Source organism: Equus asinus, chromosome 10 (assembly GCF_041296235.1).
Source record: "Equus asinus isolate D_3611 breed Donkey chromosome 10, EquAss-T2T_v2, whole genome shotgun sequence".
Classification (NCBI taxonomy): domain Eukaryota; kingdom Metazoa; phylum Chordata; class Mammalia; order Perissodactyla; family Equidae; genus Equus; species Equus asinus.
Window position 1 is genome coordinate 41,413,074 of NC_091799.1, and position 27,844 is coordinate 41,440,917.

Genomic DNA, 27,844 nt, shown 5'->3' on the forward strand with positions numbered 1-27,844 from the left:
AGCTAGCATCTTAATCTACGTTGATTATTTCTGTCCAAGAGATTTCAATTCTAGAACAGCAGGTGTAAAATCAACTAATAGTGACAAATGTAAGTTTCAAAGAAAAACACAAACACAAAAGCAAACTGAATCCTTCTTTAATTGAAGCTTATGGAGTATAAAGTCCTACAGAAACATTATAGAGAATCTTCTGGAAAACAGGGATCACACCAACCCCTGCAAGAGGCGGATGAGAGTAATTCATAGCTCACCATGGCTTCCCTGTATCGAGTTCCCAGATCTGTTCACCATTTCATTGCTGTTCCCCTTTCTCTCCAATCTTGATTTCATTGTAAGATAAAAGGAGCTATAGTATTTCAAATTATCTGGCCTCAAGAAATTTAAAGACTTTAATGAGTAGAACATTCAAAAGTTAAATAACAAGGAAGCCAACTGATCTTAACAAGTTACTTTGCTAGTGAAAAGGAAATGGATTGAATCATCCTGGACATAATTTCATTAAGGCTTCAAACCATCCAGGAAAAAGTAGTACAATTACACCATTTTATAATCCAAGTTTACAAAAAGTTTTCTACTCAAATCAGGAAAAGTTTGTACCCATAAGTAGCTTATTTCTAAAAGATCTGCCCCCCAAAATAGCCATGTGTCTCCACTCTTCTTTGTTCCCTTCTCCACGTCAAAAATACCAACTTGACTTTTTCAGGAGGAATGGACAATCCAAGATTATACAGTGAGCCTGAAGAAGAAAATGTTGAAAAGTCTAAAAGCCGGACATAAACAAAGCTGGTAGGGAAGACAAGAGTTGTTCGTTTCTAATTCATTGTAAAACTCAAGACTTGCATTTACCAGTCCTTTCCCCTAAAGTCCTAGTTATTAGAGAGTAGAACCTGGATATACAGTCTGTGGAGGAGAGAGTTGACAGACAACTGCCCTGCAGGTGACAGTCAAGGAGAGAAGAGGTAGAGGTTTGGTGGTGAATGAATAAGTGCCTGTCAGCCAGCCTCTCTTCCTCTCTTGACTTGGATCACCCAATGTAGATGCGATGGAAATCATTGGCACCAAAAGCAGCATTACACTTGGGACATTTGCGCTGGCGGGTGTCATAGCGTGTCTTCACACACTCAAAGCAGAAAACATGGAAGCATTTGGTAAGTACAGCATCCTTTTTACGCATGTTGCAACAGGGACAGGTCAGGCGTGCCTAAAAAAGAAAGAAGTCAGAGTCTGAGCAACCAGAAAGGCTGAAGCCCCAAATGACTCTCATATATAAGCAAACAAACAAGAGAAAACCCACTAAGCACTAAGACGAGAGTACCATTTTTTCCCCGCCAAAAATAAACCAGTCTCTGGTTACCTTCATATAAAGAAGTTCAGAGTTTATTCTCTCAGTCTCTTAGTAGGCCATTTCAGGCCTGGACAACAAAACACAAACAGATCACTGAGGCAGGTTTCCTAACCTTATAATCCTTAATCTCCTCCATCAGAATCTCATCACATTTGGGTACATTGTCTGGTTTCTTTGTGGTCTCCAGTTTCCTTCGAAGTCTAGAGATGTCCTCCTGTGGTGGGATAACATACACATTAGATACACTGCCCTGAAACCTGCCATTTTTGAGAAGAAAAATTGCTCCAACTTGAACTTTCTGTTGTGAAAAGAAAGGACTTCCTGTTGTTTCATGACCAATTATCTTTCAGGAATGCGCAGAATTGCAAATGGCAAGATATTTTCTTTTGTTTCAGAATAAGCAACCATAATCATATTGCCAAACTTAAGTTGCATCTAAATACAGGCATACCTTACAGATATCAGACTAACACAATAAAGCAAGGATCAAAATAACGTGAGCCACATGAATTTTTTGGTTTCCCAGTGCATATAAATGTTATCTTTACACTATACTGTAGTCTATTAAAAGTGTGTAATAGCATTATGTCAAAAAAACAATGTATTTAGCTTAACTAAAAAATACGTTATTGCTAAAAAATGCTAACCATCATCCGAGCCTTCAGCAAGTCTTCAATCTTTTTGCTGGTGGAGGGTCTTGTCTCAGTGTTGATGGCCAATGACCGATCATGATCAGGGTGGTGGTGCTGAAGGTTGGGGTGGTTGTGGAAATTTCTCAAAATAAGACGACAATGAAGTTTGCTGCATCATTTGACTCATCCTTTCACCAATGATTTCTCTGTAGCATGCAATGCTGTTTTGATAGAATTTTATCCACAGCAGAACTTCTTTCAAAATTAGAGTCAATCCTCTCAAACCCTGCCCCTGCTTTATCAACTAAGTTTATGTAACAGTCTAAATCCTTTGTTGTCATGTGAACACTCTTCACAGCATCTTCACCAGGAATAGATTCTATCTCAAGAAACCACTTTCTTTGCTCATCCATAAGAAGCAACTTCCTCATCCATTAAAGTTTTATCGCAAGCTTGCAGGAATTCAGCGACATCTTCAGGCTCTACTTTTAATTCTAGTTCTGTCGCTCTTCCCACCACATCTGCAGTAACCTCCACTGAAGTCTTGAACCTCTTCAAGTCACCCATGAGGGTCGGAATCAACTTCTTCCAAACTCCTGTTAACGTTGCTATTTTGACCACTTCTCATGAATCACAAATGGTCTGAATGGCATCTAGAATAGTAACTCCTTTCCAGAAGGCTTTCAATTTACTTTGCCCAGATCCATCAGAGGAATCACTATGTATGGCAGCTATAGCCTTACAAATGTATTTCTTAAAGAATAAGACTTCAAAGTTAAAATTACTCCTTGATCCATGGGCTGCAGAATGGATCTTGTGTTAGCAGGCATGAAAACAACATCAATCTCATTGTCCATCTCCATCAGAGCTCTTGGGTTACCAGGTGCACTGTCAATGAGCAGTCATATTTGGTAAGGAATCTTTTTTCTGAGCAATAAATATCAACAGTGGACAAAATATTCAGTAAACCATGTTGTAAACAGATGTCATCCAGGCTTTCTTGTTCCATTTACAGAGCACAGGCAGAGTAGATTTAGCATAATTCTTAAGGGCCCTAGGATTTTCAGGATAGTAAATGAGCACCGGCTTCAACTTAAAGTCACCAGCTGCATTCACCCCTAACAAGAGAGTCAGCCTGTCCTTTGAAGCCAGGTGTTGACTTCTCCTCTGTAGCTAAGAAAGTTCTACATATCATCTTTTCCCAACAGACTGCTGTTTTGTCTACATTGAAAATCTTGTTTAGGGTAGTCACTTTCATTAATTATCTCAGCTAGATCTGCTGGATAACTTGTGCAGCTTCACCCTGCACTATTATCTTATGGAGCTGGTTTATTCCCTTAAACCTCATGAACCAATCTAGCTTCAAACTTTCCTTCTGCAGCTTCCTCTCCCCTCTCAGCCTTCATAGAATTGAAGATAGTTATGGCCTTGCTCTGGATTAGGCTCTGGCTTAAGGGAATGTTGTGGCTCGTTTGATCTTCTATCCAGACCAGTAAAACTTTCTCCATATCAGCAATGAGATTGTTTCTCTTTTTTGTCATTCATATGCTCACTGGAGTAGCACTTTTAATTTCCTTCAAGAATTTTTCCTTTGCATTCACAACTTGGCTAACTGTTTGATGCAAGAGGCCTAGCTTTTGACCTGTCTCAGCTTTTGACATGCCTTCCTCACTAAGCTTAATCATTTTTAGCTTCTGATTGAAAATGAGAGACGTGCGACTCTTTCACTTGAATACTTAGAGACCATTGTAGGGTTACTAATTCACCTAATTTCAATATTGTTGTGTCTCAGGGAATAGGGAGGCCCAAGGCAGAGGAAGAGCCAGTTGGTGGAGCAAACACATACAACATTTACTGACTCATCCACCATCTTATATGGTCGAAGTTCATGGTGCCCCAAGACAATTATAATAGTAAAATCAAAGATCACTGATCACAGATCATCATAACAAATATAATAATAATGAAAAGCTGTGAAATATTGCTAGAATTACCAAAATGTGACACAGAGACACAAGGTGAGCAAATGCTGTTGGCAAAATGGCGCCAACAGACCTGCTAGACACAGGGTCACCACAAACCTTCAATTTGTAAAAAATGTAGCATTCGCGAAGCACAATAAAACGAGGTATGCCTGTACTGTCAATTCAGTTCTGTGCAAATACAGTGTAAGAGTTTAGAGGGACTGAATTAATTTTAAAGAAGATGAAAATCTGATAGGTCACTTAAGATAACTAGCTTTAAGCTGAAAGTAAATTTGATTAAAATAATTTTCAGATTTATAGATAAGTATAGAAAGGCATCACGGAAAACGGTTTGTGTGCCAAAAACTGAAAGATTGTAGGAGAACTTTAAAATCCTCTAAAGTTGGTGCTACCTCTTTACAAACTCACCGATTCATTCATTTAATAAGTATTTATATCATGCCGCAAGTAGTGGTGGCACGACGGAAGGCTCTGAGGATGTGGCAGGGAAGAAACAAGGCTCTGTCTCTTCCCTCAAGGAATTGACCCTCAAGTAGGAAATGCCATATATTCGACCAATGACTCCTTCATCACATGGGTCACTTCAGCGCTCAGAAAACATCTAAAGGCCAAAATGTAAAGAAAAAACAATTGATCTTACCTGGGCTCGTTTGAAATTGAACATGTCCTTTTCTTTGGTGACACTGTTCTCCACGATCTCATCCTGAAAATCATGCAGCTTCTTCTGAGCCAACTCCAGTTGTGCTTTGAGGTCATCCGCAAGCTGGGCTGCCTCCATTGCCTAAGAGGGATGTATGCATAACATCATCTTACCACCCCTTATTTCCAGTGAGGCAAACATGACCCAAGTCCAAGGAATAAAGCGAACCTCTAATTTCATCAGTGTTATACTTATTTGTTCCTGTAAAGACTAATCATCATGTTAGATTACAGAGTAATCAACCATACCTTGCGTTTATTCATCTCTAAGGCTTGAGTCCTAAGACCCAGCTCCTTCTCCCCTGTGCCAATGTTGCTTTGTAACAGATGCTCCTTTTCCTCCAGTTTCCTTACTACCTGTAACTGGGCATCAACCTTTGAAAAAGAAAGTCACATTTTAACACAAACAGGAAGGAAAAAAACAAAACTGACTAGGTTCTGTTAATCCATAGGCCCACAAAAGAGAATCTGTTAGAAATCTCAAACTATTACTAATTTTATCCATGAACCCTTCAAAATACATGCAGGACTATGATAATCAAAAGCTTCACCTTTACTATTAAAAATATTGCTGATGATTCAAGTAACAGTCCGGGAAACCACTGAAAAGGTTCTTCTCCAAATTGCCAAGAATAGAGGAAATTTCATTTACGGATATTTACCTTCTTTACCCATACCAATCCCCAAAGCCTGGCTATTCATACTAGAACATGTAAATTATAGCTCAAACAAAAGTCCAAGCATGTCTCTTTCAGAATAAGTAGAAGTTCTACAGTAGTCTTTCTTGCAATTCATGCACAAAATACAATCACACAATATCAAAGGGTAAAAAGCAAAGTCTCGCATCCACAAACTCTCATCCCAACATCCAGAGGCAGTCAGGTAACCATTCTTATAGTTTCCCATGCAGCCTTCTAGAAATTTCTAAAATACACACACATGCACACAAAGACATATACATTTTTAATGCAAGAAGTACAATAAAACAAATCATTTAATGAAATATTTTAGACATTTTTCCATATTAGCAGATCCATATTTGTCTTAACAGCTACATTGTACTCCTTTGTAGGGATGTATTTATTTACCAGTATCCTAATCACGTACATTTAGTTTTCAGGTTTTTTTCCTATTACAAAAAAATGCCACAATAATCATTCTTTTATGTGTATCTTCATGTAGAAAGCATCATACTTCAACAGAATTCTGGAAAGCTTTATTCATTCTAATTACCTGAGTCTTCAGAGTCAAAACCTGGTCTGCCAGCTCCTCCTTCTCTTCTTTAAGCAACTTATGGATCTGATTAGACTTGATACGTTCTGACATGAGCTTGAAATTTGCATCATCCTTCTCTCGCAACTGCTGCATCAAACGGATGTTTTGCTCCTGCATGTCTTCAAAGGCCTGGCCTGTGACATCCATCTCTGAGAGAAGAGCTTCTTCCTCCTAAGATAAGGAAGGAAGAACCTTCATTTTAATAGAATCTTCTAACTCCAAAGACATGAGCCCAGGAAACTAAACTTTCCCACTGTTCATTAGAAATAAATTAACCTAGTGACGGAGAGACTTTGTTTTAAGAAGCTTCATTTTGTCACTAGGTTAGTCCTAGAATACAGAAGTCCTATTATCTGAAGCCACTGGCACTGACTGCTGGTCTGATGCTCATTAGCTGATCTATACTTGAAGTCAGCTAAAGCAGACAAAAATTACACATACCATAATCTAGTAAACTGATCAAGTAACAATTGGTTAAGAGAACTTCTATTATAAAATCTCACATTTTCTCATACTTTTCCACAAGCATAATACTGAATTTAATCTACAGATCTTCCAACAGTTCTTCAAACATCTCAATCTGATAGGTCAAGAGCGGTATCTAAAAATAGTTTTAATTTACACATCTTATTATAACAGAGATGGAGCATCTTTTCACACATTTAAGAGCCATTTGTATTTTCTGTGAACTATTCATATCTTTTGCCTGTTCTTCTATTGGGCTGTTGGGTTTTCTTCTCTATCACTTTTTGGGAACTCTTTTATATATTAGAAAGATAAGCCGTTTTGTGATAAGAGTTAGAAATATTTTTTCCATTTATCTTTTGGCTTTGTTGCTATGTGGAAGTTTTGTGTGTGTTTCTTTTTCATAAGTCGAAATTATCAATCTTTTCTTTCATGTTTTCTAGACTTTTATTCATAGTTAGAAAGGTCTTCTCCACTCCAAATTTATAAAGGAATTTATCTGTTTTCTTCTGGCTCTTTTATGGATTCCCTTCTTTAACATTACATCTATGTTCCATTTGGAAATTATCCTAGTGCAGAGTGTTCAAGTATACATCCAATTTTTTTCCAATGTTATCTTGTTTATTTTTGCATCACCACATTTAACGGTCTTCCGCCTCCCACTGATTTAGAACTGTATCTTCAGCATATATTAAATACTCCTGGGTACTGTGGTCTATTTCTAGACTTTGTATTCAGCCCTAAGAGTCTTTGGCCCCAAGCTATTTTACCTACTGAGAATTTACATTTTAATATCTGAGAGACAGGAACTGCCACCCCTCAACCCCATTGTTCTTCTTTTTCACTTTTCCAGGCCATTCTTGTCTACTTTTCCATGTGTACTTTATAATCAGTTGTCTAGTAGCAAAACAAAAACAAAAACTAATATTTTTATTAGGATCACATTAAATTTATACACTAACTTAGGGAGAATTAACATTTTTAAGATAGCAAGTCATCCTATATAAGAACACAGTGTGTCTTTCCACTTGTACTAGAACCTACAGCAGTACAATTTCCTGATAATTATTAAAAAGAGAGAGGGACCAGCCTGGTGGCATAGTCGTTAAGTTTGTGTGCTCCACTTCAGTGGCCCAGGGTTCACGGGCTCAGATCCCGGGCATGAACCTGCACACTGCTCATGAAGCCATGATGTGGTGGCATCCCACATACAAAACAGAGGAAGACTGGCACAGATGTTAGCTCAGGGACAATCTTCCTCACCGAAAAAAAAAAAAAAAAAAAAGAAAGGAGAAAGAGAGAAAAGCGGCAATCGTCAGATTTAAGAAAAGCCAAAACCCCACTTTTTACAAAAGAATGTATACTGGTTCTAATAACATTCCTGTTTTCAAAGTATTTAATGATCGAGTCACCATTAAAACTACTTCCTTTCAGGGGCCAGCCCAGTGGCACAGCAGTTAAGTGTGCATGTTCCACTTTGGCAGCCCGGGGTTCGCCAGTTCAGATCCTGGGTGCAGACATGGCACTGCTTGGCAAGCCATGCTGTGGCAGGCGTCCCACACAGAAAGTAGAGGAAGATGGGCATGGATGTTAGCTCAGGGCCAGTCTTCCTCAGTAAAAAAGAGGAGGATTGGCAGTAGTTAGCTCAGGGCTAGTCTTCCTCAAAAAAAAAAAAAAAAAAATCAACTACCTCATTTCATTGTCTTTTGCTATTTCTTAGAAACAGTGAAGGTGTTCCTCACAATGAACATACACGGTTTTTCCAACCATTTTTCTTATCTTTATTATTGAATGTTAATAAAATTCACTGAGACTTAAAAAGAAATACATGTTCATTATGAGAAAGGGAAAAGTCTCGATAGTTCTATGACCCAGAAACAACCACAGTTAACATACTGGTTATTTATTTATAACCTATTTGGAGGACATGCTTTTCTTGGTTTCATATATTTACAATCCTAATGTTATAAAACTTTATATCTTTTTAAAAATTTTGTATTCATTATATCCTGATTCCAGATCAGCAGAGAAAGGATAGATCCCTCAATAAACAATGTTTGAACAACTAGCCATTCATTTGAAAATAAAGTTCTGGGGCTGGCCCAGTGGCGGAGTGGCTAAGTTTGCATGCTCCGCTTTGGCGGTCCAGGGTTTTGCTGGTTCAGATCCCGGGCACGGACATGGCACCACTCATCAGGCCATGCTGAGACGGCATCCCTCATGCCACAATTAGAGGGACCCACAACTAAAAATATACAACTATGTACGGGGGGGCTTTAGGGAGAAAAAGGAGAAATAAAATCTTTAAAATAAAATAAAGTTCTTTCCTTACAAATACACAAAACAAAGGATGAGAGACTTCAACGTATAAACAAACAAGCAAATATATAGGAGAAAAAAATATTAACAACAACAAAGACTAGAATGAAGGAGCCAATTTCACTTACTTGTCAAGTAACATTTACTTCAAAGCCAATTAAAGGCAGAAAGCACGCCCACCTGCTTGGCCATGGCCAGCTTCTTCTGCAGGTATTCTATCTGCTCCTCCACTGCCCGGATCTTCCGCAAGGCATCCTCATCAGCCATTTTCTTGTTCTCTTTTTTCTCCTTATCCTCTAGATCCTTGAGCCTTTGCCTTAGATCATCCAACTACAAGAGGAAAGGAATCACACAAAAACAAAGAAAAAGCTATAAAACAATTTTAAACATCAATTAATACTGTGCACGATGGAGGGCCCGTAACACCAGAAGAACCTTTACAGAATTGTGAAAGGAGATAAATGAGATACTAGTACACCACGTCACAACACTGTTTTAACATCACTCCAACAATACAACCTTCCATCAGCAACATTTTTGAGGAGTACACATGTACCTTTCTTTGGAATAGGAGTTCTCATCCTTTTTTTCTAGGCCCCAAAATTTTAAGAGAGTAAGACATTCTTCCCAAAAGCAATCAGAAAATCACTATAATAATAATTTATATGGGGAAAGCAGGACTAAAAACTCGAAAAGGCTCCTCCTATTCCCACCAATTCTGATATACCTTATCACCTAGCGGAGAATCTGGAGATCCCTATTTCAAACGGTCTTTGAAAGTGAAGAAAATGTTGCTGTTTTAAACACTAACTTTAAAGATAAAGAAAGAAACTATATCCTTCAGAAGTGTGAAGGAAAATCCCACAAATGAAGACTTTAACCAGAATGACAGGTAATGGCAGACCAGATTACCTCTGCCTTAGACTTCTTCTCAGCTGCCATTAGCTGAACCTTGTCTCTCTGTTCCTTTGGGGCAGAGCGGTACATATCTAGCAATAGTTTCATCTCCTTTTGGCTCTCCTGTGCCTTCCTATGACGAGGGTGGTAGAGGGGAACGGTGTAATGAGAAAACAAAGGGCATCAGAGCAAGGGAATGTTGAAGTGAGCAAAATATCTTACAACAGTTCTATTTTACACTTTATGTTACACACCTCAAAGACAAAACTTTTGCAATGACTATCAAGAGACTTCTGGATATACTCAGAAAGTACCGTGTATAAAGGAATCATTTCTACCTTATGTTAGAGACCAAGTTCTCTCAAATAAAGTTGTAAGATAAACACTTGTGGCACTTATTAAATAGGCAGATTTCTGGGGCCCCACTCTTAGAAACTGAGATTCAGTAGGTCTGGGATGGGGTTCAGGAATGTATTTTCACCAAGTCACTCAGGTGATTCTGATACCACACTTGAAAAACGTTCGTCTTAAAGCGACCAAGAGCAGGGAGGAAAAAAAGGAGAAAACTGAAAGTTTAAACTATGATCCTAATACTAGACTCGATAGTTGAGTGACTAACCATCAGCCGAAGACTCTTCATCCCTTCTAAATCATCAAAACTCTTAACTCTACTTTTATACAACAAAGAAGTTCAAACATTTTGAGCACACGGTCCTTAAAATCCAAACATCAAGAAAGGCTCAACCACGACCACTGGGGACCAAGAAGTAACTAGTTCTACCAGAGAAATTACTGGTTATGCAAAGGAGAAGGGTCGATATGTAAGGTTACGATGGTGTGCCACTGGCTTAACTGTCTGTCTTACTGTTCTTCCAGGAAATCTCTTAAAATGAGCTGATATATACACAAACTAGTTAACTGCCAAGCAAACAGATCAATATTGTTCAAGTTAGAGTGACACATAATCTACCTAGTATAATTTAAATTACAATTAATGCCAGCAATCTGTCCAAATCCGATAAATAGCAGTAGATCATTTCCAATAACCCTCATGAGTGTTACTTCAGTCACGACTCTCTTTCCCTTAATTGGGATTCATGAAGAATATGGCTTACTTATCCTTCATGAATCCCAGGGGGTTTACTGAGATCTGACCATTGATCCAGACTTCGAAATAGTCAGGCAGGCCATTTTGGCTGCACACTTGATCAAGAAGTGAGACCACATTAATTGTACATTTAGCTACACTCAAAATATTAGTTACCAGATAAAGTCATGCCATCAACTGAACATTTCACGCATGATGTCCTAACCTTAGCTTTTCAGTCAGAAACATTTACTCTAAACACTGCTCTTACTTGAGCTCAATCTTCAATTGTTTGATAATTTCTGCTTCCTTTTTCCTTCCATCATCATGTTTCCCTTTCTCTTTCTCTTTAGCAGAATCTCTCTCCTTTTCTGACTCTTTTAGTTTCTGCTTCTCTCGTTCTCTCTCCTTCTCCTTCTCCCGCTCTCTTTCTCGCTCCCTCTCCTTCTCCCTTCTTTCTCGTTCTCGCTCCTCCTCATCCCGTTTGGACTTAATTTCGTTGGCTTCCTCCTGAGAGCCCTTCGATGCAGAGGACTGGGTGGATAAGTCCTCAGAATCTTGCTTTAGCTCTGCTGGCTCGTCCTTGGGGTCCTCAGTACTGGACTGAGACTGCAGGAGGGCACTGCCACTGCGCAGACGCGTCTGGGAGGACAAAGAAAGGAAAGACACACATCACTAACGGCAAGCACAAGGTCTTCCTCCCTCAAAAACAGCTTTACAAACTTCATAGCAAATAATACTTATCCTACTCCTCCTGGGTACCTTGTTGAGGTCAGACTGGGCTTCCCTCAATTTCCTCTTATACCTCAGGACCTCCCCTTTCAGCTGGTGATTGTGATTCTGGAGGCTACTGATGAGATGGCGCATCTCCCGGTTTATGGGACCTTAAATACAGCAACAGCGACGTTATGAAGAACTGTCATGAGGGCAGACGCACAAGGAGAGAAAGTGCAGAACCCATCAGGAACCTCTGAGGAACAGGGAGAGTTACCAAAAGAAAGATTCCTTCTCAGAAGATGAAAACAAAAGTGGCCAATGTGAGTTAGAAAACAAACACCCAGGCTGTGAACGAAAATGAATTATAGGATTTGATTCCAGGTTCTTGAGGACTTCTGAACTCCAATTAGTACTAACAAATACTGGTGACCACATCGTGTCTTTAAAGGAAGGCATTTGCAGTAGACAAACTTCAGGGTGGGGTGAGAGCAATTATACCTGCTTGTTCATTGGCAGCAAGGGTCTGCTCAAACTCTATTCTCAGCATTTCATACTCCTTGCGGACCTGGGCCAGGGTATCTTCCAGCTGGATCACTTCGGTCCTCAGCTTCTTATGAAGACTAACCTCATCTCGCTACACACAGAAAAAGGAATCAATCAAAAACTCTTACCAAAATGTGTAATTATCCTCATATTCTATTATTATGTTTCCTAAGTTTGATCTATAAGACTCTTAAAAAGAAAAAAACCATGAAAAGAGATTACTCTGAAGAGTTCCAATTCAATCAATACTTAATGAGCACCAGACAGCTACAAAACACTGATTTGAAAACTGGCAGGAAACTCAAGAAATAAAGGAAATGGCCCCTAACTGAGAATGTTACAATTTAGTTGGAGAACTAAACAATAAAACAGTATATAAACATAAAGTAAGATATATTAAATTCACTTCATGTGGCAGACTTACAGTAAAAGACCAACTACTATAAACATTACCTTAAGGACTACGGAAGATACAGAAGTGAACACATGCATAAAAGTTTCTACTTTTAAGAAAAATGATTTACATGTGCCGTTATACGCTCTAATGGCTCGTAAGCAGCGACACACCTTCTACCCACTATTCTCCCGCATGCACTTAAGGCTCCAGCCACACTATTTTTATATCTGCTCTTCTCACTGCTCGGAATGCCCTTCTATTTTTATCTACCAGTAAACTTGTATTTATCCTTAAAAGTCATAGTTCACTTTGGCAAATAGAATCAGGAAGGTTCCACAGGCAAATGAGATGCTTTGTCTCCTTTACCACTGCATCTTCTGGATCTCCCTCTATTGTACCAGCCTGCATTCTAATGACTACTATTCTCTCCACTAGGCTGCATGATCCTTGAGGCTGGCTGCCCGCCATCTAGCAGAGTAAAGACCTCCGGTCACTCTACAAATGCTTGCTGAATGAATAAGAGATTAATTGCACATAAAAATATAATTTATATTTATAGATTATAATTATATACAATTATAACATTTTTGAGGCAGAAAAGCTTCTATACAGAAGACAAAGCTAAGCTGTTACCTCAATGAGCTCCACCTGGCGCTGGTGGGTCCCCCTGGTGCCATGGAGCAGCGTCCGAGCCTCATCCAAGTGCGCTTTCAACTGCAGGCTCTCGTTGTACAGGACAGAGAACTGCGACTGCATGCAGCGATATTCCGGAGTCTCTTTAACCACTTCTTCCACTGCACTCCGCAACTCCACCTTAGGAAGGCCCAAAGAAAACTCAGAAGCAGGATCTAGCATCTGTGCTCTGGATGCTAGACAGGAAATAAAATCTAAACTCATTAACGTCCTGCACAAGTTTTCTGAAGATTATGAAGAATATGTACCATTCTTCTAGTTATACAAAATGTATCCCAAATTAAATTAGACCATCCAAGAGGTGGTACTCGCTACCTGTATTCTTTCACCCAAGAATTGTTTTAATTGATAAGTGTTTTACATTATGTGTCAACCTAGATCCCAGGACAATAGAGGGGCCCTATGAAATCTGTCCAATCTAAGAACAGAGAAGAATGCTACAAAATTTGTCACCATGCTTATTTTAAGAACATAGTGGAGGACCCCAGCCACTAACCTGCTCTCTTTAAGTCACAGACAAAAATATTTTTGACATCGTATCAAAAACAGTCATGCTTTTCCTAAGCAACTGTTTGCTTTAATTACCCAAACACTTTAACTGATTTAATGCAGGTTGTTTTTGTTTTTTCAGTTCAAACACCCTTACTCATATATTTATTTAAAAACACATCAAATTATAAAAGACAGATGGCTGTGATTAAAAGAGGGGTGGGAAGACTTTCAGAATCGACTTTCTTCCCCACCAGAACCTGGAGAGAGAAAATTCTAACGAGCAGGTTTGAAAAGCAACAGGATCACTGATCACATTTCTTTCTCTGTTTGGGCAGCTAGAAACTAGAGAGCCAAATTCTGTGGCCCACATTTGGCAATTACTGAGATGTGAGTGGCCTACCCTTCCACAGTAGGTACATGTTCTTCGCATATTATCTTGTATACAAGCGCCATTTTTTGATCCATTTTGAATCCTCACCCTAGTTTACCCTGCTCCTCATTTTTCTCAACCATTCCTAAGTTAAAACACCTTGATTCAGTCTACACATCTTTGTAGGTTGCTTTATATCCTTTTCAGAACAAGGCAGGATATGAAGAATAAGTAAATACAGAAGTAAATAAACAGATAAACCGATAAAAATTTTTCTTTCCCCTCATAAATTATGAGGGTTCACAGTAAGTAAGTGAGCTGAGCAACAAGTTTCGCTGTGCGGCCCTCAGAGGTGTGTCTCCTACCTTCAGCTTTTCATTTTGTGTAGTGACCTCCTCAAAGTCTTGCCGAAGTTTCTCCAGCTCACAGTGACGGTTCTGAGCCAACTCTTTGTTCTCCTCAAGCTCTGCGTTCATTTCCTCAAACTGGAGAGCAGCAGGAAAATAGCAAAATGAGAATAAAGAAAAAGAACTTTTCAATCATTCCATTCCTAAGCTTCCATCTTCACTGATCCACTCTTCTAGCAAAACCCCCTTCACCACTTGTGAACACCCCTAAATACCCAGCACAACACCTGACACCAAGTCAACTAACGCATCCTGAGGGAGTCCCTGATTTTACCTTCCGGGCGTTGATAGTGATTGTGCCGCCATAGAGACTGCTCCCCGCACCATACACCTTATAACCTTTCGAATTCACCTACAGAGAAGACAAAGATTCTTTAGTGAGAGACGCTAACATTTTAGTCTGATAACCAAAGTACTTTCAGAGGAGTCCATTTTGTCCCCCAGGACTACTACCCAAGGCCACCCTTTCTGAGTAGACTCCTTAAAATGATGCTAGTCTCCAAACTATGAATAAAACAACACTTGCCCGTTCTAGGACTTCTGCTAAGTGTCGGTTGAGTCGCTGTTCCCTCTTTCGAATTTTGTCAATATCCCACTGCAGGTCATCAATCATGGATTCTAGGACAGACACTCGTGACTCAGCTGTCTCCACTTTACTCTGCAACTTGGAGAACTATATCCCAAAGACAGCCATTTATAAAAATACAGCAAAAAAAAGACAAAGTTAGAAAAGGAATGCCTTACATCACTACCTTACATCCAAAATCTCACTAAATTAACCCTTGCTTATGTATCATTATAGAAAAAATTTAAATAGAAGATGTTCATCCTCTTCCCAATGCATGAGTACAAAACTGAACTCACAGGTTCTTTGAAACACTTCTGGGTCAGTTACAATCATGCAAACTGTACAAGTCTATAAGAACTCTCACAAGAGGAAAACACCACTTAAGATTCAATAATTTTTCCACCTCTGAGTAGAAACACAATTCCCTAGATAGAACACAAACACAAAAGAAAATGTGTACTTTTCAAGAGACAAATCATAACATCCTTGATTTTACCAAATATTTTAGGAGGTCAAAATCAAATACATATTCAGAAAAGACAGCTCTCTCTACTCCCAACTTTCCCTTCCCATATTCCCATAAATGACAATCCATAGAGAATGAAAGGAAAACTTCCTTTCTCTTTGTTAAGCTGACCCTAGGGCACTGTAGAATCAGATAGTATAAAGATACAAAAATCTTTGCTGTTCTGTCTATTTAGGAGCTATACACCAGCTAATACTATTTAATACTTTAATGACAAAACTATTACATTTTCACAATAATCTATACATACTCTTTGTGTTGGTTTTGAAATATGGCCCCAAAATTCTTTGACAGTCTTCTCCTCAAGAGATGGAGTCACTGTCCCCTCCTCTTGACTCTGGGTCAACTTTGGTGACCCAGTGGAAATGACACTACATAACTTCAAGGCTATGTCTGAAAGGCCATGCAGGTTCCGCCTGAGGTTCTTGGGATGCTCATTCTCTAGAAGAAGTCAGCTGCCACGTAAGAAGTCCAACTACCCTGAAACTGCCATATTGGAGAGGTGACATGCAGGTGTTCCAGTGGACAACTAAGGTGAGCTCCCAGCTGACAGGTAGCATCGACAGCCATGACAGTCATCCTGGAGTTTACCCAGCTGAGCAAAGCAATGTGTCTCTCCAGCTTAGTAATGCTAAGTGAGATTTGGGAAATGGCTGGAAGAGGAAGATCTTTCCATCTTGGCAGCACTTAGTGTATGTCTTAAAACATTCTATTTTTTTACTACACTCCAACTGATTTATAAGCATCATGGTATTCTAACCCCTCTGAAGATCGATGAGAATACATATATCTTAACAAACTCCTCCGATGATTCTCATGCCATCAGCGCAGGATGGACCTTGGCGCTGGAATTCAGGACACAGGGCATAATGAATACAGGCTTTGAAGTTAAACAGACTTACATCTGAATTAGAGTTCAATCACTTTCTATCTATGCCTCAGACCAGTCACCAACCTCTCTGAATCTGTTTCCTTAGCAATAAGATGGGAGTTATTTGAGCATTAGAGATAATATTCATAAAGTGCTTAAGTGCTAGGCACTAAGTAAATGTTCACTATTAACTTACTAATAAGCATAAGAGTAGGTGGCCAAACTAAGGTAGGTCAAATTTCAGCAGAAAATCCTTTGAACTAAACCAAAATGATAATCAGAGTCAGAAGAGTCTTAAAAGGCCTATCATCACTTTATCCCAATCATTTTATACAAATAAACAAATAAAAAAAATACTCACATCTTGACATGATTTGGTCATGGCACTACTTATGTCCAAGTTTGGACTGAAAACCCATATTCCTCAAGTTCCTAGGCCATCATCAATGCAGAAGTTCCCACTGCCCCATTCTCAGAAGAATTTCTACCAACTCATTCCTCAGTAACATTGTATATGATCCTTTATATTTGGGGTAATTCATTATTGGAGGGTTTGGTGTATTGTTTTGCGAAATTCCACATGATGGTATTTTTTCCGAAAGACTAAGATCCTAAAACGTCTGTTTAAACAGAGGCATAGTCAATTATCCTCTTCCCTTAACTCTTCCTCAGATTTTTATTTCCCCAAGCTGGCTGCTTTAGCCTGACCTGCATGCTCTTCAATATAAAAATAGGCTTTCTAGAGTAAGAGGACCTTTGAAGCACTCAGAATTCAGAGGCAGTGTCGGCCACGGGCCACTAGAAAACATCGTCTCTCCTTTCTGGTCAAGTACCTCCTGAGACATGGTGCGGTGCTTCTCCTGAAGGAGGTCTGTCAGCTCCTGCAGCCTCATGTTCTCCTGTGCGAGGAAGGAATTCAGCTCCTGCACTGCTTCCTCCACTACTACATTATCTGAGAGAGAAGAACTGTACTTTAGTTTAGCATCTATAGTGTCAAATTTTACAACTGTACATCCCACCAAAGCATTAACACACTGTCTCACTTGATTTTCCTGAAAACTTCAAGAAGTAGGCTGGTTTTTATTATCTTCACAGGACAAGTTAAGTACCCAGAGGTTAGAGGACTCGCTTAAGGAAACGAGCACATCTTGCGATTCTGTAGAGACACACACAGGGCCAAGGTCCCCTAACTCTCATCCCTTTCTTTAAAGTCAAAATGCCTTGAGAAAAGAAACGGGGAGGGTCTATAACTTTACTCAGATAAGGCACAATCACCCAAAAAACTGCATTCTAGAATTATAGACAAAAGTATCTCTAATCAGTGTCAGACTTAACAGCAATAAAATTCTATTTCATAAGACCTATTATTCACTAACACCAACATGAAGTATCTCTCTATTGGGAAAGAGAAGCAGAGCAGGGAGCAGAAATTTCCTTGTTCAAATGAGCACCTACAAAATCATGAAGAATAAAGATAAGAGCACAGAATTACATATCATATTCCAGAAAACTATGCTAGCGGCACTCCTGAGCTCAAAAATCAGAATGTACACTACTACTTACAAAGAAGGTAGGTAAATCTACAGAACTTATTACACCAAGTTAATAGGTTTAAAATTAGAATCACAAATACTATAGCTCAAATCCAAACGCTAGTAAATGAAACCAGATACTCTCAGGACATACATTGCCCTTTAGAGACAGTTATCAGGAAGAAAAAGTGTGCTCTCTCATACCGCCATGCCTTGGCATCACTTTAAAAAACAGAACACAGGACAGGTTGGTCACGTGGTGGTTTTCTTGGTTTTTCAACCAGGACTGCCCATCAGAATCTTTAAAATTAGACACTTCCTTAGGACCCATCCCACAGCTACTAAATAAGAATCCCAATGGGCAGAGGCAAAAAAAGAGTATGCTCCAAAAACTCCCAAAGTGATTCAGATTCATAATCCAAGTTAAGAACTAGGGACTGAATTTTTGTCTTCTTAATAACCCAAGGACTGACAACAGTGCTTATTAAAAAAAAAAAGCAGCTCTATAAATATTTAGTGAATTAATCAACAAGCCAAGAAATGCCAATTCTTTTGAATCAAGAATCAAATAAACACAGAGGGAACACGAACTGCAAAAAAGCTTACAGCTGATGCTACAATTCATGCTTTAAACATCTTTATCTCTTAGAAAGTTCACTTTCAATGGCAATTGCCTTTTTTATTATAAATAATAGCTAAGCTATTTGTAATTTGTAATAAATGTTTTTATTTTTTAACTTAAACCCTACTTTAAAATGCATGCCATCAAAAAGAATAATTTTAAAGTATTGTTTAATTTACTACTCATTTTAGTTCCTTTTTAAATACAGCAATTATTTTACTTGATGTTCCTTTATAAAATCAAGCCTAACGTTGACAAAGCCTCTGCATATGGCATATCATCCACATATAATATGTATATGGTATTTACTATAATGTATATGGTATATCTGTGTGGCCTGTTATTAAGATTTAACAATAACCATCTAACTGTTCAAGTAGAGCCAAGGGAGAAAGAAGTAACACACAAGTTGCTTTATATTAGGTGACAGAGAGGATTTATAGCCATTCATTCACCATTAACTAAGTACCCATGAGATACCAGATACAATGAGACACACCAGAGAAACAAAGAAGAGTGAGCCAAGGCACTGCACCGAGAGACAGGGCTTAGCTGGGAACACACAGGTAGATGGGACACATGAATACAAAAGTCTGGGAGGAGGCCAACCACACTGTTGACAATGGTTATCTTCGGGAAGTGAGACAGGAGGACTGCTATAACCTACCTTTACATATTGCTGAATTGTATATTTTAAAACAAGTATCTGTTATCCAAATAATAAAACAGAAAAATACACAAACACACTAAAGGAAAAGCAAAAGCAACTGTTGCCTGCTAAATTTTCACAAGTCTTTTACATGCCTCTTCTTTTAATTCTGTTGATAATTTAGCCCAAGTATCCTTCAAAACAAAATTAAAGAGTAATAAAATTCTTATTTGCCCAACAAATGGTTCAACCTCCATTACTTTCAACTTATTCCTTTCAGAAATGAAAGGTTAAACATCTTAATGATAATCAGGCGATGTAATAAGATATAACAACTAGACCACGATTATTATTGAAAACATGAAATCAAGACATTTAAGAAGATGCAACCTAGCTACACAAATACTTTACTGTACTGTACAAATATAATTTCTGCATTAACACTGAACAGTAACATAATTAATTCAAATAATCCTCATTTCAAATAGACACTTCCCATCCATATTATATTTTCTATTTTACCTTTTTAAACAGAGATCATCTAACAACTCTTTCTGAAAATATTAGAGATAACAGAAAAAGAAAAAACAAGAATATATTAAAACTGACTCTTCGAAGTCAAAAATTCAACATCTAATAAAGGAAATTTTTGAAAAATATAACTCCAATATTTAAAATATTTACTACCACTAATAAACCAATGGACAAAACTACACAAATATCCAGAAATAGAGCTATTTCTTAAATAATAAAATTAATTCTGCTACTTATAAAAGTGTCTAATAGAGTATCAGATTGGGGCTGATAAATCTTTCCCCAGCTTCTTACAGGACTGGCATGTGACTCAAAATGTGAAGCACTCGTAAAATCCTAATGAGCCACAGTAATGACATTACTGGTAATACTGGAGATTAGATTCCAAGGAACATAATTAAAAACACAGATGTAAGTTTGCAAACTACAGATGAGCATGCAAAGCTGAGTCCTTGTTCCTCCCCCTCTGCTCCCCGTCTCCTCGTTCTTGCCTCACCTCCACTGTTTAGCTTTCGGGATAAGAGCTCCACTTTTTCTTGTAATTTATCATAGACAGTCACAATCTGGGAAACGGCTCGGCGGGAGGACTCCACACGCTCCTGCAGCTGGGACTCCATCTCTTCACTGGAACTGCTGGCCAAAGTAGCAAGGAAAGAGAAAGCTGGCTCTTGCCCTTCCCCTGAGGACACGGGGGGAAAAAAGAAGCCCCCAACATTATAAAACTGGAAATACCAAAAGCTACTTTTTTCCCTCAAATGGAGAGCCTCAAAGCAAAGCTCTACTTCAAGAACCCAGACAGCAGCAGTGGTAGAACCCATCACGAATTCTCACCTCTCTCTCGGTCATCTTTCCGTTCCTGATTGCTATCCGAGTCCGGCTCTGGTTCAGGTACAACGAGGGCTTTTCTTTCTGTGAGCAGATCTCCCAAACCCTGCTCCAGGTCGTAGCGTTTAAGGATGATACGGATGTTCTCATCAAACTGGAGAAGGGCAGGTCCAATGATGAGAAAACAAAATACACAACTTTGGAAATGAAGACAGTGCTAAGGAGGACTATAATGCTCAAATAAAAATCTGAGCAAATAAACGAGTTAGCTACCTGACTCCAGTATCGGTTGACGATCAAGAGTGAGGCATCATCGGTGGCCTGTCTTCGTTCTAGTTTTTCAATGTGCTCACGGAGTTCATCTTCAATGGCCTGCCGCTGATCCAGCATTTCTGCCAGCTTGCGATTTTTGCTTTGCAGAGTTCGAATGTCTAACTCCTCCTGCCTCAGGAAACCAGTCTTATTAGTCTCCACAAAGAAAAGACAGATCAGCTATTAAACTCAACAAGGTCATATTAGTTAATTAGTTATCTCCTATGAGTAAAGCTAGTCATTAAAAAAAAATCTTACAACAAACAATTAGATAAGAAGTAGAAGCAGAAGAAATAAAGGAAAGGGTCTATGATGACAGAAGGAAAGAATGACACAAACACACTAGCAGTCTCTCACCCATCTCACTGTTCTATTCACATGTACATCCACAAAGTACTGCTACTGTGAGGCTCCACCATCCAGCTGGATCACCCTCCATACCAGTCAACACCGTCGTCTATCTTCTAAGCACTGCCATTCAAGACTGGCACCCGGGTCCTTCTCTATCCCAGTCCCTGCCAGTGATCTGAATACACATGTGGACATCCTCTGGCACCTAGGCTGTATTTTGATTTCCTTAACTCCAATGATTATCGCCTCCACTGTGCTTCAGCCATGCATTTCAAAAGTCACATCTTGGACTGTTGTCATTATCTGAAACTGTGCTACATCTGAAATCTTAAATTCCAACTTCCCACTGCCTGAATAAAACCATATCTTTGTAGGTATCTCGTGCCCTTATCCCAATATAACAGTCCTCATCTAGATCGCCAGAATTCTGATTCTCTCCTTTCTCCCTGTCAGTCCCGTTCTGTCTCCACTATCTTCCATATCTTGACTATACCCTATAGTACATTCCTTCAAACACTTGCCTATCAGGCTCAATTCTCTGCCCTTACCCTTTTATTCTACCTCTGCAAACCCCAATCTGAGTTAACCCACATATCCGACTATTCCATTCCTATAGCCAGTATGCTGAGATCTCTAGGTAAGGTCAGTTAGGGAGACTGGCACCTTTATAAAACGAACGCCAAACCTGAGCAGATCTTCTAAGTCGTCCTGAAATGTTTCTTTAACAAGTGAACTATCTCCTATTCTCCATCGAGGCAGTATCAAACTGTACCAAGCCCCGCCTCCTCTCACATCATACCGAGCAGACAACTTTGCTTCCTATTTTAAAGAGAAAATAGAAGCCCTCAGATGGAAAGCTCCTCAATTCCCACCTCCTCGACCCTTTCACACCACTTCAACCTTTGCCCACATTCCTAAAACCTCACTTGTGCTCAGGACCCTGTTCTCTTCTGTTTCTGTGAAATTGTCACTCCCTTAGGAATTCCCCACCCCACTCAAAATCTTTCACCTCTCTCTCTAGCTCCCTCCCTCGCACAAGCTGGGAGGTGGGCAGTATCTCAGGCAAGGAAACAGCATGTGGAACAGATTACATTTTTACTTTACCTAGGAATTAATGAACACTTTAAAGGAAGAACTACTTACTAGAGCACCAACTTCTGATTTCACTTTCATTTTCTCCCATTTTGGTTAAAACATTCTTGTTACACCAAATAGTTAACAGTTTCCCAATTGCAGCCGTTTATTAATATTATTAATAAACTATATGCTTAACCCCTTCTCTGAGCACTGCCTTCCCCTTCTTGCTCTAACTGAAACCAGGAAGAGAGTACAGCCTCCACAAGGCTTCTCCAATGGTGGTGGTTTCTCTCCCACACTCCTTGAAGCCCTGGACCTGGAGGCAGAGGTGTCCTCCCTGTTGTCCAGTGCCACTTCCAGGCCATCATCCCACCCTCTTCCCTAAAACCTCCTAGCTTTGCAGCTCATGCCATTGGTCTAACCACTCAGTGCTCTGCTTTGTTGCACTCATCTATAAACGGCCAGCTCACTTCCCCACATTTCCTGAAGATTTAGCACCTCACTTATTATCACCGTCTCCACTACTACTCCTGTAATAGTTCTTTCTGATTTCAATTCCCATGTAGATGATCCTTCCTGTATCTTGGCTCATCAAGTCGTTGACCTTCTTTCCTCCAATGACCTCATCCTCTACCTCCCTCAGTCACCAAACTCCCAGTTATTCTTAGTCTTCATTTTATCTGTACCTGTATGTTCTCCATAAGCTCAGTTTCAAACACCCCAATCTTTACAATTACCACCTGTTTTTCCAGCTCACTCTCTCTAGTTTGCTGACTCCAACAATTCTTCAACTCCACTAGAATCTGCAATCCATTGGCCCTATAGTTTTCCCTCTCTTTCACTTGTCTCTCTCCCTTCTTTATCAAAATTAAATTCCATGATCAGTCATTAAAATTGAGTACTTTTATAACCTTCTCCTTCCTCATACTTGCCTGGGAAAAACCCCAATCCTGGTAACATCTGACTCTCCGCCTACTCCAGGCCTACATGCATACAGCTGAATAGGATGAGAAAAAAATCAAGCACCATGCTGCCTCGTCTCACTTTAAACTCATGATCACAAATTCAAGGAGGCCCTCAGTGCTGCCCAGCAAGTCTACTCCATCTCTCTAGTCCATTCTCTCTTCAAGAGGACTACTTCATACCTTCTCCTGTCTCTTCAAACCTCCAAAACTTCCTCCCCCATCCTCACTCTCAGATGAGTCTTGCTTCTGATTTCACTGAAAAAAAAAAAAGAGGCAATCAAAAGAGAATGCCCACATCTATCTCCCACAACCACAACTACAAACCTACCTACATCTGAACCCATATCCCCTGCCCTACCTGTTGCAACAGATATCTGCTCCTTGTTAAGGCCAATTCCCCTACTTGTGCGTTATATTACATTCTCTTGCCTATTCAAGGACAGCACTCCAGTAACCATCTCCTCTTTCTGCTACATCATCAAGTCTATCCGCTCCCCCAAATCATTTCAATCAACAGATAAACACGCTGTAATATCTCCTACCTCAAAAAACCTTCCTTTGACCTCACGTTTCCCTCTGGCTACTGCCCCATTTCCTTTGTTCTGCTTTACATCAAGACCCCTCTAAAGCACTGTCTCTACCCTCTTTTCCTTAACTCCTCTCCTTTCATATTCTCTTAAGCTCACTGCAATCAGGCTTCCATTACCACCACTCCACCAACATAGTTCTTGTCAAGTCTCCACTGAACTTTCTATTGCTGAATCCAACATCTCAGTCCTCCCTTTACTCAACCCATCAGCAGCACTGATCAGCTCCTTCTTGAAACACTTTCTTCATTGGCTTCTGGGACCCCACTCTCTTGTGTTCTCTTTCTACCACAGTGGGACCCCTCTTTTTCTGTCTCTTTGGTTAGTCCCTTCTCATCTCCTTGACATGAAAATGCTGCAGTGCTTCAGGGCTCTCTTCTCAGATCTTTTTTTTTTTTTTTTTGAGGAAGATTAGCCCTGAGCTAACTACTGCCAGTCCTCCTCTTTTTTGCTGAGGAAGCCTGGCCCTGAACTAACATCCGTGCCCATCTTCCTCTACTTTATACGTGGGACGCCTACCACAGCATGGCCTGCCAAGCGGTGCCATGTCCGCACCCAGCATCCGAACCAGCGAACCCCAGGCCACTGAGAAGCTGAACGTGCGAACTTAACCACTGCACCACTGGGCCAGCCCCTCAGATCTCTTCTTTATCTATGCTCATTTCTTAGGGTAGACCCTCCAGTCTCATGGATTTAAATACCATCTATAAAAAGATGTTTCCCAGAGGTACAGCTTTAGCCCTGACGTCTCCCCAGACTGGAGATTACAATACCCAACTATCTATCCATGCAGAAGTCTAATAAATATCTCAAACTTACATGTCCAAAATCAAACTCATGATTCATCTTCCACAGGTCCCAAAAATCTGCTCCTCTCTTACTCCTCCCTAACTCAGTTAAGTGGAAACTCCATACTTCCAAAATCCTGGGGTCATCTAGCCTCCTTTCTCTCATATACTTCATCCAATCCATCAGCAAATCTTGTCAACACTACCTCCACAGTGGTCCAAGCCACCATGATCCCTCATCAAGATTACTGCAACAGCCTCCTGTAACAGACACACTTGAGCCCATGCCATGTCCCGTCGGCCTGCCAGATTTCAGCACAGCTCTGGTGGACAGCTCCATCCACACTGCCAGTGTTCCTACTTCAAGGACACTTTGGAGTCTCTTAGTATTTTGTTCCATAATCTCAGTTGGCTCACTCAGCAACCTCGAAGTGAAGAGGGAAAGTTATTGTCTTCAACCAATTGAGGCAGCAAACAGTGGATATATGCCCCAGCTCTCCATTCTTAGAGAGGCAGAATGGGAGGGGGAAGAGGAAGAAGGAACAAGGGCTAACTGAACTTCTGCCTATAACCCTTGCTCCTCCAAGTCTATTCTCCAAACATATGCCAGGGCACGTTACTCCCCTGCTTAAGACCTTCCAATGGCTCCTCGCTGCTTTCTGGATTAAGTCCATGCTGCAATGTGTGCTCTACACTTCCCTTAGAGCATGTGGTTATCCCTATGAAGAACACATACCACTCTACCACAACAGTCTGCTCCCTTGACAATGCCACCCTACAAACTGAAGTTCAGGGGCCACCATCCTCAACGTAAAGCACAGTGGGTGGCAAATGACAGATATTCAACAAATATTTATATTTATTGAACGAATAAACGTTCTTGGGATGGGTGATGTGAGACACCACTGAAAAAAATCACCTCCTGGCTGCAGTATAGAGGAGGTGAACCCCAGGTGGTCTCAGAAATGACAGTTCATCAACAATTTACTCTCAGCGTTCCCATTATTCTTTCCGATCTTCAGCCTCAAAACAAATAAGTAACACATGTGGTTTTGGAAGCTATACAGATGTAAAGTATTTTAATACCACATCTCCACAGCTGAGTTTTAAAATACAGAATCCTGACCTAGATCAAAACCCATTATGTCGAGCTGCTGATGTCTAATGAACTCATAACATTACCATCAGCTTTGGGTGTATAACAGTCGAATGAAACTGTCAACTCCATAAGAGCAAAGACAGTATCAGTATCTATTTTAGTCACCATTATATTCATATCATCTAGCCCAGTAATAACTATTAATAGCTCACAGATATTGAATACTTATCATGTTAAAGATAATATTTAAACCCTTAACAGGGACTCTCTCATTTTACCATGCCAACAACCCAAGGAGGTAGGCACTATAATTCCATTTTACAGGCAGGATAACACGAGGCCAGGCAACTGGGAAGTGGTAGAGTAGAGAATCAACTCCAGGTAGTCTGGTCTCAGACTCACGCTCTAGCACTCCCTCAACGATTCTGCTACCTTCCCTTAGCACCTGGCACCTAATTTTTCAGTGAATGAAAAATAAATGTACAGCTTCCCACTGTTAAATATGTATGATCAATGCTGTGTCAGTCACCAGACTCTCCAAAGGATATAAGTACACCTTTGAAAATAAAGATCAAATGTCAATATATCTCTTCTTCAGAACTGACCAGCACATCATTTCACCTACTTTTAGCTATTTTACCTCCCTTTTCTTTTCAAATCAATTCCCCTTACTCCAGAAGGTTTCCATAAACTCTTCCTGTGAGGTTGCAACGAACAGAAGAAAAGCACACTCTCACAGCATTGCTTCCACATACCGTTGAAGAGACGCCCCCGAGCTTAATTGTTTCCACCGTGGTCCCCGAATCTTCAACAGCTGTCTTCTTCTCAGGAGGCACAGATGTGCCAGGCTCTCCGGCTGATCTTTTATTTCCAATTCCTGACATCTTGGAACAAGATGATAGCTGTTTTCCTAGAGGGAAAAAAAGAGCAGAAACTGAGGTAAGATATGCAAGGAGAACAACAATAGAGACCACTTATGATGTAAAAATAGCAATTTTTCCAGCTGACCCTTAAACCTGGATCCATTAATTCCACACCATACAACGCTTGGAAAGAGAAAAGTAAATTGTGGAGCAAGAGTCAGGGATGAATTCACATGACTAAAAATTTCTAAATAGAATACTGATCAGAAATAAGACAATGGGCAAAGGATGAAGAGAGCAAGAAAAATTTCAGAGATCTGACATCCTGAAATGCCAAGATCTGAAAAGTACAGGTTGATCGGGACGAAAGTTAATTCTGCAGTGTTGGCAGAATCACAGAGCTGAAAGAGATCTGGGAGATGTCTACCAAATCATTAATATTAGACAAGTCATTTATCATCTCTGAGCCTCAAGTTTTGAAGCCTGGAATAACAACAGTATATGCTTCCTATACCCCTTATAAGCAGTGAATAAGTATAGACAGAACTTAGCACGATGCCTGACATGAAGTATCCACTCAGAGATGCTAGCTCTCCTTTTCATATTTGCAGTTTCTTCCCTATTTCCAAACACTCTCCCCACGATTTTGTGCAACGCTAGGAAAGACTTGGGCGCGAACCCCAGTTCTACCTCTTAGGGAGCTGAGTTGCCTTGAAACAGTGAGTTCGCTAAGAGCTGCAATTTCCTGGTACGTACAATGGAAGTGAACAAATATTGTGTCTGCCCTACCTGCCTCCCAGGGTTTCGGAGCTCAAAGGAAGCGGAGAGAACGCTAAGGCACTTTGCTACTTTAGGAAGCAGCCCTGCCATCAACGAGCCTACACCCTACTCTGCTTCCAACTCAAGCTCCAGGAGAGGAGTATCGGTGGCAGCAGCCTGAGGCGGATTCCCCCGCGGAGACCGGAGACAGAGGAGCAGGACAAGGGCCTCAGTCGGACTCGCTAGGGGCCAAGGACCCCAGCCTCCGGCGCGGAAACTTGCAGGCCCGGGAGAGGGAGGCCCGCGAGCTGGAGAGGGCGGAGCTTCCCGAGGGCCTGCACTTACCCGTCGCGCCCTCGGCCGAGATTTAACCTGGATTCTTCGAACTCCCACCGCCAGGGAACGGAACTCGGGGCAGTTATTCACCAACGTCCGCGCAGCTCTCCTACCTCTCACCCCTGACCCGCAGGCAAAGACCCATCCAACTTCCGGGAGGCGGGGCCAGGGACGGAAAAAAGGGAGAAAAAGGAGGAAGTCGCTTCAACACAACCCGGCGCACTAAGGAACCCACCCGGGCGGAAGTGACGTGCCCC

The 27,844-nt window shown here is 40.4% G+C and overlaps 1 protein-coding gene across 4 annotated transcripts; it reads right to left on the reverse strand.

The window, feature by feature from the left end:
* Window positions 1–120: 120 nt before the first annotated feature.
* On the reverse strand, window positions 121–27,844 carry RNF20 (ring finger protein 20). Of its 4 annotated transcripts, XM_070519107.1 has the most exons (21): window positions 27,597–27,748; window positions 26,385–26,539; window positions 23,336–23,410; window positions 20,724–20,891; window positions 20,457–20,604; window positions 20,122–20,304; window positions 17,122–17,240; window positions 14,850–14,996; window positions 14,598–14,675; window positions 14,282–14,401; window positions 12,995–13,174; window positions 11,920–12,055; window positions 11,467–11,588; window positions 10,976–11,346; window positions 9,633–9,750; window positions 8,901–9,050; window positions 5,895–6,107; window positions 4,911–5,036; window positions 4,603–4,743; window positions 1,458–1,559; window positions 121–1,201 (listed from the first exon to the last, which is right to left on the reverse strand). In XM_070519107.1, exons 4-21 carry the CDS (start codon window positions 20,838–20,840, stop codon window positions 1,025–1,027), a joined length of 2,748 nt encoding a protein of 915 aa, XP_070375208.1. In that variant the 5' UTR covers window positions 20,841–20,891; window positions 23,336–23,410; window positions 26,385–26,539; window positions 27,597–27,748; the 3' UTR covers window positions 121–1,024. The 4 variants fall into 4 exon arrangements, with proteins under 4 accessions (XP_070375208.1, XP_014697683.1, XP_070375209.1 ...); XM_014842197.3 differs by lacking the exon at window positions 23,336–23,410 and having other exon boundaries at window positions 27,597–27,844; XM_070519108.1 differs by lacking the exon at window positions 23,336–23,410 and having other exon boundaries at window positions 20,122–20,258; window positions 27,597–27,740.